Below are 22,518 nucleotides of genomic sequence, written 5' to 3' on the forward strand. Positions count from 1 at the left end.
TCACATAGTACGGACATACCCACTTCCATTCACAAAGTATTGTGTCACTGCCAACCTACCCACATACTGTTGTCCACATTGGACCTACTCCAACCAATCTGCACAGACCACATTATGCACGCACCCCCTCTACCGGATACAGTCACACATGCATAGCTGCGGTGTGTGAGCTGAAGCCCTAGGCTCTTCACAGCATGGGCTCTGGCCTACGGCCTTCAGCCATGCACCCAATAGTCTAATCCTTCAACAGACCCACCGCAACTTCATACACCCATGCATGCCACCATGTCCCCAACTACCACATTCCATCCGCATAGCACAGGCACCTGCGCTTCCACCCACCCTATGCCATGTGCAAATCACTTCCCTTCTGAAATTCACCTTCCAGCGCTCACCACGGAAAGAGGTAGCGGCAGAAACTATTGTGCCATTACAACAGCTGCCTCAAATCACCACACAAAGTTGTCAGCTGTCTAGGTACCCGCAAATTCACACAATACACACTAATACAGCAGCCACTCCTCTGTCTTCTTCCACCTATTTACATGTGTCACATGAACCATTTTCACTCCACCACCCTTTCCCTCCATTCTTGTGGCCAACACATGGCGTACAGTATATTTTGCAAACCCTTCTGCCAGCGCACTGTCCTCCGAGACACCATGGCAGCGTTTTGCAAACAATGTTGATGCACAGCACACTTCCCTCCAGCCAATCTCCGGCCACGCCGAAAGTTCTCCGACAGCATGCAGTTCCGCAAGCCAATGACACTTTGGTCTGCGGAGCGAACAGGGAAAAGGGTCCGCACAGCGGACCCAAATATCAGTGATTTTTAGAAACGTACATTTCAGTTGTTTGCAACAAAAGTACCGGTCAGATTCCCACCAAAGACACAAAAGCACGCTTTCTGACCCAAGCCCCCCCCGCTCCTGCCGCAGATTTAGTGAAAATCCGTCCAGCCGAAGTTTTTCCCCATTCAGTCTATGGGGGAGAAAAAATGTGGGACCTCCCCTATAACTTTCCACACCCTGCACAAAACCTCACCAAAGTTGGCGAAAAAATTCAGAGCGGCTCATATACATTTTTTGCAAGGTTTGGTGAAGATTCGTTCAGCGGGAGCGAAGTTGAAAGCTGCCGAAATAGTGGTCTTCCTATGAGTTTGCAACTTAACCGTAACTACACGGCCAGAATGTTTGTGTGCATTGGAAACTGGGCATACATACAACCTTCACATGTCTTCCCACGCTGTTTATCCTATTCTAAAACTCTACCAGCAAGGGCCTCAGATAATACAGTCATTTTTTTCTCACATCCAAATCATGAGGATTTCCAAATGAGTATACATGCTTTTATCTTTACAGACACAGACCTCATAATTGCTTATCTCTATGCCAACAGCCCAAGAAGGGGAAAGTGACGCTGAGGAGTGCACCTCCACCCCTCCCCCATTACGCCTTAAACGCCCAGCCTGTAGAGAAAATGATCAGACAATGTATGTAAATAATGCACTTCAAACCCAGCTGGGGTCATGACGTAATCCAATTAATCTTTATTTGGAATGTCGGGCTCTGGTTTTACCAAAGCCTGTGAAGCCATGTGTTATGCAGAAAAGAACAGTTGCCATGTTGGAGGAGGCTTCTGAAATGAAGAAGCATACCACCGCCAATACAAAGCACAGGTCATTTAGTCTAGGTAATTATACATTTACATTGACCTCCTAGTGGTAACTGTCTAGAACACAAAACATGCATTTATGTACCACTTGACTTGCTGTATTAAGGGCCAACCTGATAACACGTCACTCTGGCCAATCTTTTCTACCGTCTCTTCCACCATAAATATTCACACCACCTAAGATGGTACTGCGAAAACTGTTTGGATTCCCGCTGGCTCCAGTGTTATGACTAAATCCATTTTCACTCAAAGTCAGTTTCACGTGAGAGGGATTGCAAGCCGTTACCAATAACATCCACGGCATAGCTGATAACTGAAACGGTCTCAGAGGGGAAACTCTTGTCATTTTATTTGCCTAAAACACCTCCGTCACAGTTCTTTCCACATCAACAACTAGACTCAGCCACCAATAATCGCAAAATAGCGTTCCTTTGGTTTTAGTCAAATCTAAATGTGCTTTATTTACTAGTTCCCACAATCTTAACCTCACTCCATGCCGGTAATTATTCCTAAACTTCTACATAAGAGTACGCCTTCAAAACGTAGCTCCTCTGTTATTCTCCAACATGTCTGCAAACTTCCTGATTGCACTTGCTTTCACCTCCATCCTTTGTGCATATATTGCTTTACTATGTGAAATACCCTGCAGATCATTTCGAGTTTAGCACCAAATCAGCGTTTGTTCCATAGAATCTTTACTGGCACTATGTCTGGCGGATTTACTGGCAGTTTCTGAGCTGCTATGGCGCTGTCAATGCTCATTTGTGAAGTCCATAGGATTTCATGGAGATACTGGCGGAAATGAAGTGAGTGATATTTCCGTCTGTGTTAATTGCACATTAAGGTGGAGAATTAACCTCGACTTTAAGGTCAAACTTGGAATGTTCAGTAAAACTGGTGGTAATTCCATTAACACCTAAAAGAAGGTGGTAGAAGGATTACTGCAATGTTTTTACCTCACTCCTAGATGCAGAAATAGCCCCATTGTCCTCAGTAGCGCCTTTGTCCCATTGGTTCTGGCTAACCACTCCCCTGGAGCTTGATAAATGTGCATCTTTACTTCTTTTCCAGTCTCCTCTTGTTCCTGGATGGACTTTCTAGTCCAACAATCTGCAACAGTGTTCTACTTTAAGCTTTTGCTTTAGACATTTGCCTGAGGCAGGAAGTCTTGTTCTGGGCCCATTAACTAGTGGGTGATGATAGAGGGTGGATGTTCACATCCTTAGAACCCCACACTGTAGGGAATGCGGAGGATAAGGCTAGCCACAACCTGCTAACTTAATCTGTTAATGTCAACAACATGCAAACCTGTCACCCCACATCCCTTGGAGACACTCTGTCAATCTCTTTCTCTAGAAATAGTGCCCGGTCTCAGGGTTGTCGGACATATCCTTAGCGTGAAGTGTGTTCCCACTACAAAAGATTTATATTTGTTGATTGACCACAACAGCTCATTTATAGTTTTCAGTGCTAACGCAAACCCAGTAATACATTTGTCAGTATTTAAAAGATCCATGTAGGTAACCCTTAAACAGCAAATGTCACAACCCTGAAGAAGAAAACACGTGATGCAGGTATTGCTTACCTGTCAAGATCAGAATTCTGCAGTTCAAAGTTCCTAAGAACCCTCAGAACCTGAACGTCTTGGCTCAAGAAGCACGGAGGCAATAATCCATGTATTCCCAGTTGCAGTCTTTCTTCTAAGGAAAATGCCATACCCTGTGAGAGAAGAAGAGCCGTTAGTTCTCAAAATCCTTAAACCTTGGTCAGAAAATGCAGGCATGTTTTAAGTAATGCGAGTGATGTTGGGCTTTGCAATAATAATAATAATATTTATTGCTCACATCAAGAAAACCAACATTATTTTAAAGAACAATATCATTTCTTCTTGTAGGCAAATTGCAACACTACAACAAATTAACAAAATATTGCTGGAAATGAAGCTTTTTCCGTAAAGAGGTTCTATTATAGCTGAGGATTCTTAAATAGCTTTGTGTAATCTATCCACATTGGCTTTCTTGTATATAAAGTTATCGCCTGCATTTCCAATATTTTGCAGTGGGTGAATCATGGAGTTTGGGCATTCTAAGTTCCACGTACAGCGACACCTGGAATTGCTCAACATTTGTTTTTGTATTTCAGTATTTATATTTGTATTTATTTGAAGAACAATTTCGATCAGAAATTACTTACACACACCAGTTTACAAATGGGTGATGCATCCCACAAAGGGTGTGTGCACAAGAGCACACCAGTGAGAACAAGATGTCAGCCAGTTTATGGGGGTGTAAAAAGATGGGATATATAGCAGGTACAAACAAACAGAAAAAATGTATATGAGAAGACAGGTGACCTACAAAGCCAACATTAACCTAAGGGGGCAAGTGGTTTAAACTTATATAAATATACAAAATTACATTATTAAGCATGTCAGGAGGCAGTGGTAGGGCCAGGTAGGGAGGATGCTATACGTCTTTGGCAAGTAAGTGAATTATAAACCAAGCTTTGAAGAGATTCACAGTTAGGTTGGCTTTGATTGTTATGGGCAGTGGGTTCCAGTGGAGCGGGGCTAGTAGGCAGAAAGAGCAGAGTGAGAGTAGGCACACAGAAGGTATGAGACACTGAGTTTCAGTGTAGAGGAGGTTTGGAGGGAATGAGATGGTGAGTAACTGAGATACAATGAGTCAGATACTGAGGAGCAAGACCATTGATAGCTTTGTAGACTAGGAGAAGGAATTTGGAAAGAGCAGTTGTGCATGGAGAGCCGACCAGCATGTTGTCGGTATGTAGAAGTGAGGGAGGAACTGGGTAGGTTCTAGAGAGTGTGGTTTGTAAAGTTGAGGACTTTGTCTGGAGGGAGGAAGGAGTAGAGAGGAAGGCCAAAAAGTAGGCTTGAGCAGCAGTCAAGTTTGCTGAGCATGAGATTCGGGATTAGAGTTTTTGAGGAGTGGTTAAAAAGAAAGGAGCACATTTTACGAATGTTGGTTAATATGAGCAGGAGAGGCACTGGTAGTGATGAAGTATTGCAGTCATAGGTCACTATCAAATAGGGTCCCAAGATAGCGAGCATTGAGTGAGGATAGGCGGGGAGAGAAGGGGAGGGATGGCACTGGAATGTGAAAGAAAGATGACATCAGTTTGAAGAGTTTAGTAGGGCAGTGGAGAGCCATCCAGTGACAAATTGCACCAAGACAGTTTGTAATCCATTCAGAGATGGCTGTGTTGAAGGAGGGAAAGGAGAAAAATATTTGAGTATCATCAGAAATAAGTTCGTGGGGAAAGCCACAGAATGAGCTAAGTCTCTTAAGGTCAAAGGTATAGAAGGTGAAGAGCAGACGTCCAAGGACTGATCCATGGGGGATGCTGGCAGAGAAAAGGGTGGCCTCAGAGGTTTGTGAGTTCCAAGAGAGTTTAAAGGAGGATCAACCTTCTACCTAGGAGTCGATCCAGGCAACAGCAAAACCTACAAAAATCTCCCTTCTATAAACACATAACTGCAGTGCAATATATTTCTTGCAACTTTTTCAAACTCATCTCCAAGTTCAGGAACAATGGAATTGGGCTGATCAGCAGCACCCCCTTTCCATACCTGTGAAAGTTGCCTCACTGAGCACTTTACAAAGAAATCCTGGGACCTGAAAGCCTACCCTGTCAACCCGCTATCCACTCCTTCCCCCTTCTATACCATCCTCTTTTCTCCAGGCACTTTTCACTACCCCCTTCTCATTTAAATGCATTTTTCCCACTTTCTCCCATCTATTTCATTGATGTTCTTAAGTCATATAGGAAGTATTGTCCCTTGTTGATCTCTTGCTCCAGCTGTCTTCAAGGACATCCTAGTTTGCAATGCAATGTCAGACCTCGCTTTTGGAGTCCTCACAACCTCAATTACATCAGACACCTTTCAGGTTCAACTAAAAATGGCCATGATCAAAACTATGCTTAAAAATCCAGGTCTTTAATGGTGATCATTACCTGGAAGTGGGTCTGTCACATAACCAGCACTCACATGGCATGAAAAACCTGGTATCTTTCTAAAGGCAAAAGGCACAGTGAACATTATAGGTCTTGTGCTTGACGTGGATTTCACCCTAGTATTACAAGTCAACTATATGATGAAATCTTCCTTATACAGCCTAGGTATCGTGCTGTACACCTTCTCTACCTTGGGTTATCTCTGGAGGATTCTTCTCATGCACTGACAACATTAGAAGTATCTCCAGCACAAATTACAGCTTGTCTATAATTCAACTGCCATTCCATAACTGCATTACATATGGGGGCAACATCTGACTGTGGGCCTCATCACGAGTCTGACGGTAACCATTAAATGTGGCGGTAGCGTTATTACTGCTGCATTTAAGGGTCCGCCAGATCATGGCTTTGGCGGATTTCCCCCCAGCTCTGAGCTGAGCTGGGGGGAAATCCGTAGCAAAATTGCCGGCGGTAATAGCGTGAATTTTCCCCATTGAGCCCAATGGGGAATGAGGAATTCCTGAATGGGCCCAATGGGGAATGGGCAATAACCCTTCCGCCAAACCCGTGATCCGGCGCTAATAGCGCCGGGGGGTTTGGCGGTATGGCTATTACCGCCCAACTCGTGATGAGGCCCTCTATCTAAATCCCCTTCAATCGATACTTCAAAGACATGCATATTGTACACCAGGGACTACAGTCGGTGGCTCCTAGGATTATACGATAGAAACTACATAGACACCAACCAAGATGCAGTCTTGACTTGAAATCCCAGCTCTGAATCATAGTCATGTGGTACTCCATTGCCCACCTCAGTTGTTTCACTGCCTCAGTCCAAACCACCAAACTAACTCTCTTAATCCACCTCCACTTCCACTCCATCCTTGTGTCCTCTGAGGAGACCCCCTCTCTACCAACCTCCCATGCCAATCCACCCCCTCCTCCTTAGCCCACTAGGGAACACACAGCCCCCCAACCAACCCATGCCTCCCCACCCTCTCCACCAACCTCCCATACCACCCCCTCCAATCCCCATAACCCTTACTCAACCCCGCCATCAAACCACCCCTTCACATCCTTCCCCTCTCCGAATGTAGCATGTCTCACCCTTGCTAAAATGGTAGCCTCATCGCCCTCCCCCTCTGACCCTTCCACCCTCTCTCACACCCCTATGGCGCCGAAACCGAACAAAATACCAAAAAACATGACTGGTCCTCTCCCTCAACCCTCTACTCCTCACCACCTCTGCCTCATCCCACCCTCCCATCCTCTCCCTCCCATACCCCCCTGCACTCCCCTCTCCCCTCCCCCAGTTTCCACCCCCTTTCTCTTGACTTCTCACCCTGTACACCTAAACCTCTTTCAGCCGGTAGACGCATAGATGCATTCCAAAATCTACCCCCCTAAACCCCCTCACACATTCTGACCAATTCACCCCTGTCCCAACCCCCCTTGATCCACCCCCCATCCCTCACACTCTTACTTCCGCTCACCTACTCTTCCCGCCCGACATCAACATAACCCTCTCAGCAGACACTCAGGCACCACAGGCACCCAACCCCTCTTGTACCCAAACTCAACCTATCTCAGCATCCCTGAATGTTCCTACCATACCCACCACCCCAGCGGGCAGCCATGTCCCCCAAGCTCCCACTCCGATGAGCACCACGAAACCCACTTCCCCTCATGAAGTCACTTGCATCCTCTTTGACGTGCGCTCGGTAGCAAGAAACAGACACAGCATTTTCGACCTCTATCCTCTGACAAACCAGAGCTCATTTGTATCACCAAAACCTGTTTCTCCGATGAATTTGCCCCTGTAGCTCACAAAGTCCCCCCCCCGGCTACTCACTCATCACCCACAATAGACTCTCCAGAGGTGGCAGAGTGGCAGTCCTCTTCAATTGTCATTTCTCTGTCTCACTCGTCGAATCCCAGACACGCGCTGCATCCCGTGAATCCCTTCTAGTACAACTAGCTCTACCACCGACCTTCACCCACTGCTTCCTCCTTCAGACCCCCTGGATACGACAGACATTTCGCCAACATCCGCTGTGATTCAATAGCCACCATTCAAGTAAATCACCCATCTCTTACACTCCTAGGAGATTTTAATATCTGGTTCGATATCCCCAAAAATCCCATGACTCATCCGCTGGTTGACAGCTGCTATGCAGTCAACCTCTCCCATCATGCGACTGGTCCAACCCACTCAAGTGGGCACACCCTTGATGCAATTTCCAGCTCCCATGACCTTGTTTACTTATCCCGTCCCAAACCATTCATCTGGACCAACCACTATGCCATCCCTTTCTCTATCTACACCCCAGCCCCTCCTCTGACAGCTCCCCCAGTACTCCCTGGGATTTCAAATGCTGGAACAAAGTCAAGATCCTTCCTGACCTAGCCGAAGCCCTGCTCCTTCACCTCCCTGCAAAGATCTCCCCCTGATAGAACCTTAACCATTGACTCATTTGACTCCTGGTTCAATGACTCATTAATTCCACTCACCCGTTCACGCCTCACTTGCTCACGCAAAGGACCATCCCCCAACTGGTTCACGCCCCTCCAGAGAATTGCCAAAAAACGCAATAACTCTCTTGAACGCAAATGGAGAGCATCAAAAACAAATCCCAGGGGATCTGTGTTCGCCCAGCACCACCACAACTACAAAGCTGAAATCCGAAAGCCAAAAAATCCTATTACAATAAACAAATTCTCAACTGTGGCAACCGCAGCAAAGAACTCCACTTTGTAAGTGATTTCAATCCGGCACTCCAACTAAGTCAATGCCTAGTATGGGTTGCCCAATGGAAACCCTTATTTATATATTTTTATGTCAAAGTTTGTTAAATTCTGGATGATGTACCCTGATATAACGCCCCTCTCTTTGAATCTCCCCGACCTTGCTGAGCCAAGAAGTAGGTTTGTTTTGCAAATTAAAAGGTCTATTTGAAGAATTGAACAATATATAGATTACACTTTTATGAATATGAATAATATCTGAATATCACATTTATGAATATGAACAATGATCAGCAATGGGTAATATTACAATATCAACAATCTCTTTAATCAGTTAGGAGTAAAAATAGGAAGAATAATGTAGCAGAGAATACTTTGTATGGTCCAAGGAAATGCAATAATAGGAAAGAATGCAACACAGAAATAAAACATGTTATGAATTCAATCAAAAGACAATATGATCACTCTTTCCCCCTGTTATTAGTCACTCTCCCCAGTATGCAATATGAAGAGGTGGAAGAGGGCACACAGGTTTCAGGAATAACTGATATGAAAGAATGCAGTTCAGTCCCAATTCACCCAGCAAGCCTAGAGAGAACAGGAATGCTTTAAAAACAGGTCAACATGCTTTTTAATGTGATTTAGTAATGTATGGAAAAATGCTAAAAATTACTTTAATTCACTAAATGGATTCAGAACTAGTGAGAGTTGCTTTGGATAAGTTCGGGTCAACACAAGCAAGGATTATAGAATGATTAGCAGATGGAAAACGAAATTCAGAAGTTGAAAGCAAGAAATAGCTGTTTTTCTATGGAATGAAATTTAACCAAATTGCAAATCACTGAAATTTTTCTGCGTGTCAAAATGACATTTAAATTTCGCTTCTAGGACGTGCAGTTCAAAAGTTACAGAGGTTTTTGTGAAGGTTGATTTTTCAGAAACAGAGTCAAGATTTCCAAAAAATTAAAGATTGCGCTTTAAAGATTAGAAACCAAGATGAACTTATACTAAGGGGCTATGAAAGTACAAGATACCCAATGGGACAACCACCAGACCAGGACGCCTTCCGCCCTGATTGCTGTGCGCCAGGACACTTGACTTTCTTCAGAAAATATCAGCGCACAGATGATTATCGCTACTATTATCGCAGACTATATAATGAGAAGAATTCAGGATGGACACAAGATTCTATAATGCAGTTCTGGATAGGTTGAAATTGATTGAATAGGATTACCTTAAACTAAGATATGACTATGGACAGTTCTAGACTAAATACTCACTCCTATGACTTTGGAATGGAGTGGGCCCGTCAAAGATCTGGTCAAAGGTTTGGGACTTTACTCGCCACTGGACAGGTCTCAGGCACTGGGTTCTGCTCTCAGCAAGGCCCTCTGGTCTGCGCGGCCTCTTGGACTGGATCTGACGGGTTCTGGGTTACAGCTCTGCTCTGCGGGTCTGGATCTTGGTTCTAGCACAGGGTTCTTAGCTAGAAGCAAAACAGCTCAGCCAGGCTGTTGGATTTTGTGGTGCCCCTTGGAAGTTTAGGGGTTAAAATCAGGTTGCTTAAGATTCTGAAGGGCAGCTGAGAAGAGTTCAGCTTTTTGGGTTAGGCCTCTCTGCTTCAAAGTTCTAGGGTTTGGTTCTAGAGTCTGGTCTCTGTATCTATGTCTGGAGCCTGGATCTTCCTGGAGGGTGCTTCGCCAAGAAATCAGTTGAGGAGTGGATAAAGTGTGTGTCTTGTGTGTCCTCAGCAGTCCCTATTTATCTATTTCCAAATGGGGTGGAGAGGCTGCTTATCTATGCCCAACCCTCTAAGGATCTGAGTGACACAGTGTTTATGGCCCAAAGGAAATCCTTCCCCTTTACTTTTACTTAGGAAATCTATTTTCCCCAAAACACATATTTCCTAGATACACAAGTTGTTCATATTACATATACACATCACAGATTAATTAAGGCACGTCTCTGTTCAAGTTCCATGTTCCCGCAAGCTTTAGTTCATAAATAACAACGTTTTTGCGCTTTTGGTGGGTTTCTCAATGTTAGTTCTGCACTAATTTTTATACATGCATGCATGTCCCCTCTGGGCACATTTCTGTATTTTTTCATGTTCCCAACATAAACACGATGGCTACAAAATGAATAATTTCAGGGATTCAGTTTCAGAACATCGCACAGATTCCAGCTTAGTCTTAAACTGTGAGCGAATTTTTCGTTTTAACAATCTCTAAGTTTCATATTTTTGTCAGTTCAGTACACTTTGCTATAAGGAAAGGAAGGAAGAGGTGACTAGGAGTAGTACACACTAACCTGTCATTTCACTAATTTGGTACTAAGAAGAGGAAGAGACCTGAGGACTGTTCGGAGAGTCAGGCATGCCCCAATAACTATTTAACTATGGTCGGGTAATTGGAACTAAGAACTCACACCTGCAACCTGTTAGACGGTTGCAGGTGCATTAAAGGAGAAACCAGCAGAGAAGAGAGAGAGATCCAGCTGGGCAGGAGAGCGCGGCAGCCTGAGGCAGAGCAGGCAGAATATGGGCTGGTGAAAAGGACGCTGACTACTGCAGAGCAGACAGTAAAATGCTGGGTCCAGAGCAGGCCTGTGAGAGGGTCAGAAGCTGTGCTGAGCTTCATGCAGTGTGTTCCCTGTTGGGAGTGGGGAACACAGAGACTCCCCCAATGGCGCCGACCGCTGCAGGAAAGTCTGACCTGAGCGAGCACTGCTTGCCAGAGCTCCCTGAGAGTGTGAGAGGAACCAGCAAGAACTCGAGAGCAAAACCAGGGCGCCAGGAGGCGCATCCGTACACCAGTGAGTGACAGGGGAGAATCAATCAGGCCATGGTGCTCCAGGAGCATGATGTGTATAGAGGCGGATGCCGCTTGAGTAAAAGCCCATGACAAATGAGTCTAGAAACGAAACATGAACTATTGAATACCAAACAAGTTGCTAAGCACATGATGAGTTTTGAATGTTGAACGGAGACATATGGGAAAAGATATGAGAAATTGCACAAATGAAACAGAAAGTGATGTGCATTTGTGAACAAGATGAATTTAAAGAAACATCATTTGCAAAAAATGTAAACAAGTAATGAATCAAAAGTGACAGCATTTGCGAACAAAGTGAAACAAGTAAAAAGCATGACACTATTGGATTGTGTGAAAGCAAGGTGGTAACCAGGAGAAATACCACAAAGGAAAGTCTGTGTGAGAGTCACATGTTGGTAAAGGTAAGAAGCCGTTAAAGTGAACCAGAAGCAAATGTGGACTTATGACCAAGATACAGAAAGGAAAGCTGTGTTGTCACAGAAGTCCTATGAGAAAGAATGAACTGCTGCAAAGTGGCAAGGGTTGTCGGTTGCGCGACCTGTGATGGGTGGAGTGTGTGGTCTGACAACTCTACCTAGACTGAGGAATCCTTACTTGGAGTAAACCATTGGGAGTCAAGAAACTGAGTCTGGCCGGCCTAAGTTTTTCAAGTCGAAAAGGGAAAAGGTAAACTAAACAACTTGATTTAACTGTAAATTTGAAACCAGAAGAGCTGCCTACTTGGGGAAGGGAACCCTAAGGCCATTTTGTGGAACTGTGTTGAACTTGTGGAAAGGAACCCCAAGGCCATTTGGTGGAACTATCTTGAGCTTGGGGATGGGAACCAGGAGCGAGCCATGAGCTGGAAGAAGCTCAGAACTTTAGTTTGAACACTATTTCTTTAGCTACCGACATTCCTGCAAATTGTTCAGCTTTGGTTGTGAGGGAGAGTATAGGTTTTGGGCACAGACAGACTTTTAAGTTAAACTTGCTGAATTATACTATCCTTAGTTTATTTAGGTTGGGAAATCCCACATTGGTATAGGGCAAGTTAGGCCTTACAACATTCTGACATTTTAGTTAATAAAGAGCTTTTGTTTGAACTTTGAATTTGTTGCCTGTGTCCTGCTTTATGGTGCCTTCACAGAGCCCAGACTGAGTTCTAAAACTGGAAGCACCATTTAACGTGAGCATATATTTAGATCCCCAATGTAAATTGGAATTGCTCTTCAAACCTTTCCATGGTAAGTCCCCAGAGTGGGTTTTCTGAGATAAGGGGATGCTTGTTCACAATAGACACAGGAGTGCTGTAATGAAAAATGCACTGTGCTCTTGATTGGAAAAAAGTGCAAAGTGAGATTTCATTTCAATAAAACTAGTCACATTTGTGTATTGAGTGTGCAGTATAAAACTGATAGCACTTCTGTGAAAATCAAGTGCGATTTTGATTTTGTAAATTAAGCTAAATGAAATTGAAGCCATGTGGTTACACAGACATAGCTGAAAATGCAGACTATGAATCAATCATATAGTTGTATTGCCTGAATTAGAGTTATCGATCATTTGCATCCAATAGAGGCCGTAGATATTTAACAATATAAATGTATTGATGGAAGGTAGTTTAGAGCAGTGATTTCTATTTGCACAAAAATAAAATTGATTGTAAATCGCAGGCAACCCCTTATTTTGAAATTGGACAGCTGGGGCTCAATTGTGAAGGGGGAAACATTTGGGACTTGAAAGCAGAGAGATACTTAAATCTATTCAATTCAATCTGAGATCCATTGTCCTAGATTGGGACTGATAAACTGAAATTAAGTTCTGTATTGGTGACACTGTGTCCATAACCTGAGACAAATGGAGGGGTTTGGGTAATTTACTTGGATCTTACGTTAAATGACATACGTACAGCTGTAAACATCAGCACCATAATTACACAGGAAAGAGGGTGCATGCAACAGTTTCCTGATAACAGTACTGTTTGATAATATTGGGGAAGAAAACGTATGTATATTATGTGCAAATATGAACATATGTGCAGTTTATGCACTTTAATTTAAAACCTTGCATCATTTGACCAAATTGCTGGTCAGCGGCAGAGTTATAATTAGAATCTACTATAGTTATTCAAAAGTTATCTTTATAGATTGGACTATATAGATGGATGCGGGGACATAATGTGCCTGAGATTTAAGCAGACAGGTACATTTCTATTTTGTATATAAGCTGCCGGTGATAGTGATGATATTATATTGTTGAGATTCATGCCTGGAGGGCATTTTTGTTTTTGTGCTGCAGACATCTGTGAGTGAGTAACATTGGTGACTTCCCCTGCGTACGCTGGGAATCACCTCTACAGTGATTTTACTTTAAATAATAAAACAAATATCAGAATTGACAAAAGCAGCCTGTTTCCTGTCCCTAGAATTGTGAGGTGGGATTGCATATCAAGAACGATTAAACCAAGAATTAACCACTTGGCAGGAGCGAATTAAAGATAGATAACAGTCAATATCTCCAAGCGTCTAATGGCTAAGAGGGCATAATAAACATATATATTTCCTGAGTCTGTACACCTCACGGAATCCAGTAATATAAATCAAGTTATATCATTTGCTCTTTTGAAGACTGTCCTTAATATTGAGCAAATAATTTTTTAAGTCAATCGCCCTCATTACGACCCAGGCGGTAAGGGGTTTACGGCAGCGTAAACAGCGCCGACCCTTACCGCCTGAGTACGAGGTCCCTTAGCGGCATGGCGGATTTAACACCTGCTTTTAGCAGGTGTTAAAATCCATGGCGCTAAGGGACCATGGAGTTAATTACGCCACCGTAATTTACGGTGGCGTAATTAACGCCTTCCCCACTCCCATTATGCCCTATGGGGCAAAAATGGGAATGGGGAAGGGTAAATGGGGATTGGGGACTTACCGCCCCGCCAAGGTCGGAATGGGGCGGTAAGTCTGCCAACCACCATGGCGTAAACGTAGTTTACGCCATGGTGGTAAAGTCACGGCCCAGGCGGTAACTTACCGCCTGGGTCGTAATGAGGGCCAATGTATCCATTTTGCCTACCTACCACCGAAATATAATAGAGATATATACTTAGCTGGATATGTGTTCTCTTGCCTCTTCTGATTGTAGGGAAACTAGACGTATGTATCATAGGAGTTACAGATCTTCAAATGTGTAACTACAGGAGGAATCTTCCAAAAAAATGAGTTGGACTAAGCAATCTGATGCAGTCAACATTTGATGAGATATCCCTCAAGATAAAGTAAGGAAACACATCACCTCCGTATTTGTTTATGAATGTTCCCAACCTAAGGACTATATAGGTGGGTGGCCAATTTCCCCCTCCTAATCAAGTAGATGAGGAGAACTAAATATGGTGCTAATTATTAATTGCATAGTAAATAACTAAATTGGACTAGCCACACTTCCATGGAAACATGTCAGCAAACTATCCTGCATGACTGAATTAATGAAATACTTAATTTAACTTCATTTACCAGACCCTCTGTGCAAGAATTTCAAAATATTTTAAATGTGTTTTAAACAGTGTTCTTAATTAATACAAGAAACGGAAAAACATGACTTCCATTGGACGTTAAGGTGGCTGTATGCAATCCTTCAAATTAGGAAGATAAAGTGCTTGCTTATGGGCCCAAAGGTGATTTAAAATGCAATCCCACACACTCGTAGACATTGCTTTGACTAAAGTCACAATCAGCCGTTAGCAGAACATGTGTTCATTTATTGTCTGCTACAGGAGTGGGAGAGTGCCATTTCCCATCTCACTCTTACCTCAAGTGAACAGACATATGTAGGGACCAGGGTTGCGCACATTATGGGCAGAGATGGAAAATATGCCCTTTGGTTCAAGGGCCCCTTTGCCCCTTATTGTTAGTCCTTGCTTCATTGCTGGCATTACACTAACACAAACCTAGGCGTCCAATGATGAAGATTTTAAGCACCTAATGAGGAGCAATAACCTTTTTGGTTGTGTTTCTTTGGTATCTTTAAAGCTGTTTTGGTCTTTTCACCATGCTGACATTAATACCCTCATGCAAGCCCTTTTTGCTCAGTTGGTTCATGTTGAAGGCAGACCTCCCTCATCGTCTAAACCTCCAGAGGAAATCTGGTTCTCATCTTTTCATCTTTTTCACTACCAGATGGATATCTTCAAGCAAGAAAATCATAGCACCCTCTCTTCACACGTGTTTCCTCAGACTCAGGAACATTCCCTTTCTTCCATTATGTTATTTAGGGTGGTGGATATTTTCATTCCACCTCGCAGATCCTTTTGCTTTTCTGCATGTATTAGTTTGCTCTTTACCAGGAAACTGGGGGTGGGGGGGGACAATGATTAGGCACTAACCTGTAACTGTAGTCCTCTAGTGTTGGTATTGTTCATAGAGGTTTATAGTGATTATTTCGACAGCCATAGTTTCGAATGGCAAAGTTTTGACAACAAATGCGTCCAAAAAATGCATTTTTTTTAATGGGGGTCTCGCCCAACCCCTGTTTTTTTACCCCTTAACACCCATTTTAGTTATGAAAAAAAACCTTTACCCACAAAAAAATGATTTTTTTCGATGCATTTTTGTCAAAACTTTTGGCAATCGAAACATTTTTTTCGAAACAATGCCTGGATACCATTCATAGATTCACATGTTTGAATTATTCCCTGTTCTCAGGCTGGGAATCGCAAGTACAAAATATACATTACAGCAATGCATTGCACACGCGTGCACACACACACATGCACGCATGCACACACACACACACACCCACACGAAGGCCTTTCACTAATAGCCTATCTACATACTTTTTGCAACAATAGATGAGTTGCACCACAATTCTCATCCACAATTTTCATATTTGATTTGGTGCCTTCTCTAGAAACTCTTGTGCCCAAGCTCCGTCCACTACACTCTGCATTGTTACATACACATTCTGGACTACCTTATACTCTAGTATATATATATCCCTTTTCAACAGTCTAGAAACTCTGTAGAAACTTCGTAAAAGCCCTGTTTGCTTTCTGCCCGAGGTACAGGTAAGATGTATATTCTGGGGACTCATAAAATATATACAAGTGTGGCAGGGGAGAATAACAGGTGAAATCTTGGGGACCTGGGAACAACTATTGGGGTGGATGAACATAAAAGGCAGCATTGCACAAAGGTGCCATCTTTGAGCAGTTGCAAAGTGCTTTTGCAGTATGACACTCATCTATCTGGTTGGCCTCGCCATCCCTTCATCTCCTTATCTACCAATCACCCTCTCAGCTTCCTTTCAACATCTCCTAGTCAGTCAGAGCAGTAAAATAGACCAAATGAGTATCCCTAAACACAGGTCTGTGTACAATCTGCATTGCAGGTTTCAGCCTTTAAACATATGAGGTGGATCAATCACGTGTCATTGCAGACAGGTAATAAATAATAACACCCAATAATGCACCACCTACACGCAGGAAGCATATGGCATTGCATGCTGTATAATAATCTGATATTATACCTGTGGCGCCCTTCTTAGTTTCTATCCCAGTTGTGCTAATCTGATGTTGGCTTTCATCTATTGGTCATGAAACAATTTTAACGTGATAAAGGAGCTTGCCAGTCTAGAAGCTGCTACCTTGCCGAACCGTAATGGGTGTCAATGAAAAGCTGAAGAGGATGGTGATTGCATAGTTTAACAGACATGTGGCTGTGTGTCAACCTCTGGCAGATCCTCACCTGGAGTTTGGCAGGACTGCAGACTTCACACTAGGGCCTTCCATGTCTTCTATGATGACAGGAATGTGCTGACTGAAAGAAATGGCTGTTTACTGCTGCTAATAGATCTGCTGAAACAATTCAACATCATTGGGTCTCATTATGAGTTTGGAGGTAGCCATGCTCTTAATACCTCCAAACTCGGGTCCGGGTCCTGAAAAAGGGGACTTACCGGGTCATTCCGACCTTGGAGGGCCCGGTAAATCCCTTTCGTGGGACCCAGACCAGTACATCCCCATTCCCATTTGAGCCCCCACAGGGCTCAATGGGAATGGGGAGGATGCTAACAACGGGCCCGTTAATGATGGTCCCGTTGTTAGCATCCTGGACTGGTAGCAGGTCCCGCTCTGCACGTCTGGTCTGGCCAGGCGTGCAGAGTGGGACCCACTGCAGACCTTGTAATGTGGCAGCCCGGAATGAACGGTGCCGGTCCCTTACCGGCACCGATCATTCCGTGGCCGCCACACTCCTAATGAGGCCCATTGTGTTTTTGGCACATTTGGACAACTTTCATTACTAAAAGGGCATGGTGGGCTGTATCCAAACTGGATCTGTTAGTTTGCCATCATTTCCGAATGGTCTGGGTTGAACAGATTAAGTAAACACAAGTCTCTTTGCCTTTCAGAGTGCCCTGGGGACAGTGGTGCAGTACTTTCAATCATTTAACCTTTTAATTTGATCATTATATGAAGTCACTGGAAGCTCCAATGGGGAATTTGGGAGTTCCTGTACCAATACGCAGATAATACTTCATTGAACCCCGGGACAAACACCCACCTTCTCTCTCCCCCTGGTGCCCAGTACATCCCCCAGCCTCCCGATGGCACCCTATTGCCCACCCGCTCCCCCCTGCACCAAAAGCTGCCTCTGCTACTTACTGTACCAGCAGGTTTAATTTGTCTCCGATCTACGCAATATTGAATACCTACTTTAGGAGATCATGGCAAATGTGATTTGCAGTTGTAATACATTTTAATATGTGCAAATATAGCTGTAGATTGTTTCTAGAGTAATGACGTCTCATTTGACCCTTGAGGTTGTGTTTTCTCCTCTTCAATTATTTGGTGATTCTGTGAGTTTGTTTATATATATTCCTGGCAAGTAATTTTTTTTGAAATCTTTACACAGGCAGCCATTTTCTACCTTTTCATTGGAAAGTAATGAACCTTTCCTTATTATCAGTAGCCTTTCGGTTGCTCATGCTCTCGCATTAAATAGGCTTGGCTATGGTGAGCCAGTCTTGGGTGATCTGTTGCTACTCATATGTGTCTGTGTGTGTGTGTGTGTGTGTGTGTATTGCGTGATTTATAATGCACAAACCTATCTTGGAAGCAAAGCAATGCTCTATATAGGGGACTCATAGGGCACTCACCCAGGGGGTTACATGTAAGAGTTCAGGAGTGATAGAGGAACTCGGATGGGTTAGGGGGGCAGGGAAGGGGAGCTCCAGAGTTGAGTGGGGCGATCTTCGGCATTGCTACATAATTCATCCAGTCTGGTCTCTGAAGGCCGGAATATTTAACCAGTTCTTCGTGATCTGCATTTCTACATCCAATTTGAAGTGACCTGCGTCGCATATAATTTGATTTATCACTCAATAACGGCTCTATTTCAAATGCCCTAAAGAGTTTGAAGACTGCGATATTCTATGGGGCAGATATATCAGGGGTGAAGGTTTCCTGGTTGAAAGTCCTATCTCTGTCAAAAAGGTGACCGTTTGGAATAAACCACCAGTTAAGCTTCTAACCTTTCCCACCTATTTACCTTAGAGGAAACATGTCAAATCCTTGTCATCCCGGCTATTTCCTCTAGTTATGAAAACTAGTCCTTGAAGCTGAGTCACTTAAGAGTTGTGACTGCCATTCAAATATTGCTTGCATCGTACTAATCATAAAATATATGTACAGTGTGTAGATTAATGCTTGTCAATGGAAGTAGAGTGCAGCGCAGTATGTCTCTTATGCCTCAATGCTTTTGGTAAATATTCATAGCTTTTCACTGCATCGCAGTCTGTTGGGCAGTTTAGCAAATGATAAATTAAAATAACGAATGAATAGCTGGGATGCCATGGGAGAGTGGGATGTTGATGCCTGATAACATTGACACTTGGAAATTGCTTTCAACTAAAAGATGTCTTCAATTATCTGTCGAAAGGCAATGATTCAAATGTACATAACCGTCGGTGCTGGAGAACCACGAATGCAATGCAATGCAGTAGTAGTGCCCGTCTCCTGGCTCAGGCCAATTGAATGTGTGTTCACCCATGCACTCTACTGGGACCACCTTACCTTTATGTCATTGTATGATGTCATCATTTGACTCCTGGGCAGTTGAACACTGATTATTAATTTCGTTTATTGCATACAGGCTTATAAAATTAATTCAGAACCATGAATAGCAGTATTTCCACGAAAATGTTTTAAGTGGAATCTCTTTTGCGTCTCACAACGCCTCATTCCCATTTCTCAACCCGGCATTAATTATGTTTTACTCCCGTTTCGCAGCGCTTCTAAATCTAGCATTGCCCTCATGACTTCGTATGTACTAAATAGCGAGTGTGGAAAACATAACATAGTGCCAAAATCCACAAATAACCCAAGGGATACCATGCCAGAACCTAACTAACTTGCATTGCTAATGTGGGTCTTTTTGAAACGGGGTTGTAACAAACATATGGCTTATATTTTGTATTTTTTTTACATTCAAACGTCTTGGAAATTCTGCTTCTGCATTAATGCTTGCAAAGTTTTGAGGCAAGTCCCATTTACAAATATGAAACGATCTATTTTGTACATTACTGCACAAAAGAATACTTTGTCGCAAATTATTATTTTGTTTTTTCTTAATTAAATCAAATAGTATACCTCGTCTCTTAGCCAGAGAATCAAGGAAAATTAGGTCTGAGTTAAGACCTTTAATTATGTGTTTCGTAATGAAGGCAATAATATTGAAAGGAGATGTGATGTACGAGTGGAACAGAGTTCCATATTTGTCATGCAGACAAATCTTTGAAATCCGTTTTCTGCAACATTTCCCAAAATATCATGTTCACAAAAACAACTGTCTCCGCTCTTATGAACAGACAAAGATCACAGATGGATACGCTGCAATTTATATTTTAGATTGTGTTCTCAAAGATTAATCATTGCTAATGCTGTAAGACATCATCTTACAAAGAACTCCTAAAATCAAAGAAAAGAACCCTAACAAACTTAGAGAGGGGGGGGCAAAGATTACTCACAGTCAGAAAGACCCTCTGTTCGAAGCCAGCCAACTAGTCCTGCAGCTGGCATGCAACATACTGATCGCACAAAACTAGAGACTTACATTAGTCCTTGATTCACAAAAACAATTCCCTCCACTGTAATGAACATGCAAAGGGATTAGAGAGGGATAAGCCACTATCCATATTTTAGATTTCATTATCAAAGAATAATCATTGCTAATGCTGCACAGCAATCTACGAAGGCCACAGTCTTGTAGCTAAGGCCTCCTCTAAGAAATAAATAATGCTATCAAAGCTTTTGCTAAAACACATGCATCGAATGATCCATTACTGTACTTATGTTTGATTAAAGGTAGTGATGGTAAAACTTGTATTAAAAGTGAAAACAGCTGTAGGGCATATCTGTTTTGGAATTGTTTATTTCCCCTGTCCGAAAGGTGTCTGTAATCTTAAAGAGTCCATATGGTTATGAATGGTGAGCGGGACACATTGGGTGGGCATGAACTCTGCAGGTTGGATCCAGGTAGGGATGTTTTCAGAATACAGAGGACATATGCTGTACTGTTTCTGTGTGCTATTTCTTTCTTATAAAGTCAACAACCCTTTTCGAACACCAGAGCTCTGCACCGTCATACCATCAAATACAAACGTTCCTTCAATCAAGCCAGAATGATAAATCATTTGGCTGACAAGCCTTTTCCAGAGATCTTAGCGAAGGGCTGTCCCGTTAGTTTGTCAAAGATTAACTTACTTGGTATTCGGTCTATTCTGCAATCATGCTGCTCCCCATATGTTTTAGGTTCTCTTTGCAGGGAACCAGGGCTTAACTGCTTGGGCATCAGGTAACCACCAACTGGGCCCACTCCTCAGGGGACCCACCATTCTCTCCTCTTACCTCCCCGTCACCTGGATGTGCATCAGCTGTGCAGATTAGGGGATGTGGGCACCACTGTCAGCGGGAGAAACCATGCATCTACCCAGACCATTTGGTGAGACTGGACAGGAGTGTACCGAAGAAACGGATGGAGGAGGCATTGCAGAACGGTAGAAACGGATGGAGGAGGCATTGCAGAACGGTAGAAACTGATGGAGGAGGCATTGCAGAACGGTAGAAACTGATGGAGGAGGCATTGCAGAACGGAAGAAACGGATGGAGGAGGCATTGCAGAACGGAAGAAACTGATGGAGGAGGCATTGCAGAACGGAAGAAACGGATGGAGGAGGCATTGCAGAACGGAAGAAACGGATGGAGGAGGCATTGCAGAACGGAAGAAACTGATGGAGGAGGCATTGCAGAACGGAAGAAACAGATGGAGGAGGCATTGCAGAACGGAAGAAACTGATGGAGGAGGCATTGCAGAACGGAAGAAACGGATGGAGGAGGCATTGCAGAACGGAAGAAACTGATGGAGGAGGCATTGCAGAACGGTAAGGCAGGCTAGTGATTACCGAGAATGCTTGGCACTAGCTTCTTAGGACATGTGCTTCTGGTCCTGGCCTTGTCTCTGATTGACTAAGGGTCAAGGCTATAGGAAGATGGCTTGTGGAAAGTCTCCAGCTGAAATATGGTAACGTTTTTGAGAGTTGTTATAGGTGGTGCTGTTTAATGCAATGCCCAAAAAAAGATAAGACGTGCTGATGAAGCCAGAGGAAGCTGCAGAGTCCACTATACTAAACATCATGCACAGCATTTTGCTTGATCTTGGTATGTCTAGTCATTTATTAAAATGGGAGATTCAGGGAAGCAATGTTAAAGAATGTTTTGGCATTCTGAAACGGTTTTACTCTTCTACATAAGATTGCACAACAAATATTGGGGCCTGATTCACAAAAAAGTTTTTCAAAAGGAAAATCCTGTTGAAAATGCTGCGTGAATCAGGGCCTTAATGTTCGTATTCATAAGATCATTTGTGTGTCTTTTTTTGTATTGAGTGTTGTATGCTTCCGGAACTTTCAAAGGAATCTCTTCAATTGACAGTGAAAGGTCCAACAATTAAACTGCTGCAACTGGAGACTTTCCACGGGAAAGAATAAAAGGTTTTGTCTCAAAGAGATCAAGCGTACCTCAGACACCTATTATGAAAAAAGACTCCATCAAAGGCGTTTAAGGTACACATCCCGGTTCAAGATGTAGCCATCACTCCAGCGTCACTGGTGCTAGCGTCTAATGAATCTAAAGAAGAGTCATTTAACTCCAGCTTATCATCAATTGCCTGCCTGTTACACTTATGGGATTTTGAGTAGAATGCTGTCAACTAAAGTTCCTGATTGAAGCCAATCCCTGAAGCTTCTACTAATGTCTTGC

General features: G+C 43.3%; 1 protein-coding gene across 1 annotated transcript in view; it reads right to left on the minus strand.

The window, feature by feature from the left end:
* ME1 (malic enzyme 1) overlaps positions 1 to 22,518 on the minus strand; it is a 1,722,623-nt gene that overhangs the window by 1,320,268 nt on the left and 379,837 nt on the right. Inside the window, exon 2 of the mRNA XM_069606328.1 lies at positions 3,260 to 3,393. Coding sequence (XP_069462429.1) covers positions 3,260 to 3,393 — 134 coding nt within the window. The remainder of the gene's footprint in view (positions 1 to 3,259; positions 3,394 to 22,518) is intronic.

Source organism: Ambystoma mexicanum, chromosome 4p (genome assembly GCF_040938575.1).
Source record: "Ambystoma mexicanum isolate Mex_15411 chromosome 4p, UKY_AmexF1_1, whole genome shotgun sequence".
Taxonomy (NCBI): Eukaryota; Metazoa; Chordata; class Amphibia; order Caudata; family Ambystomatidae; genus Ambystoma; species Ambystoma mexicanum.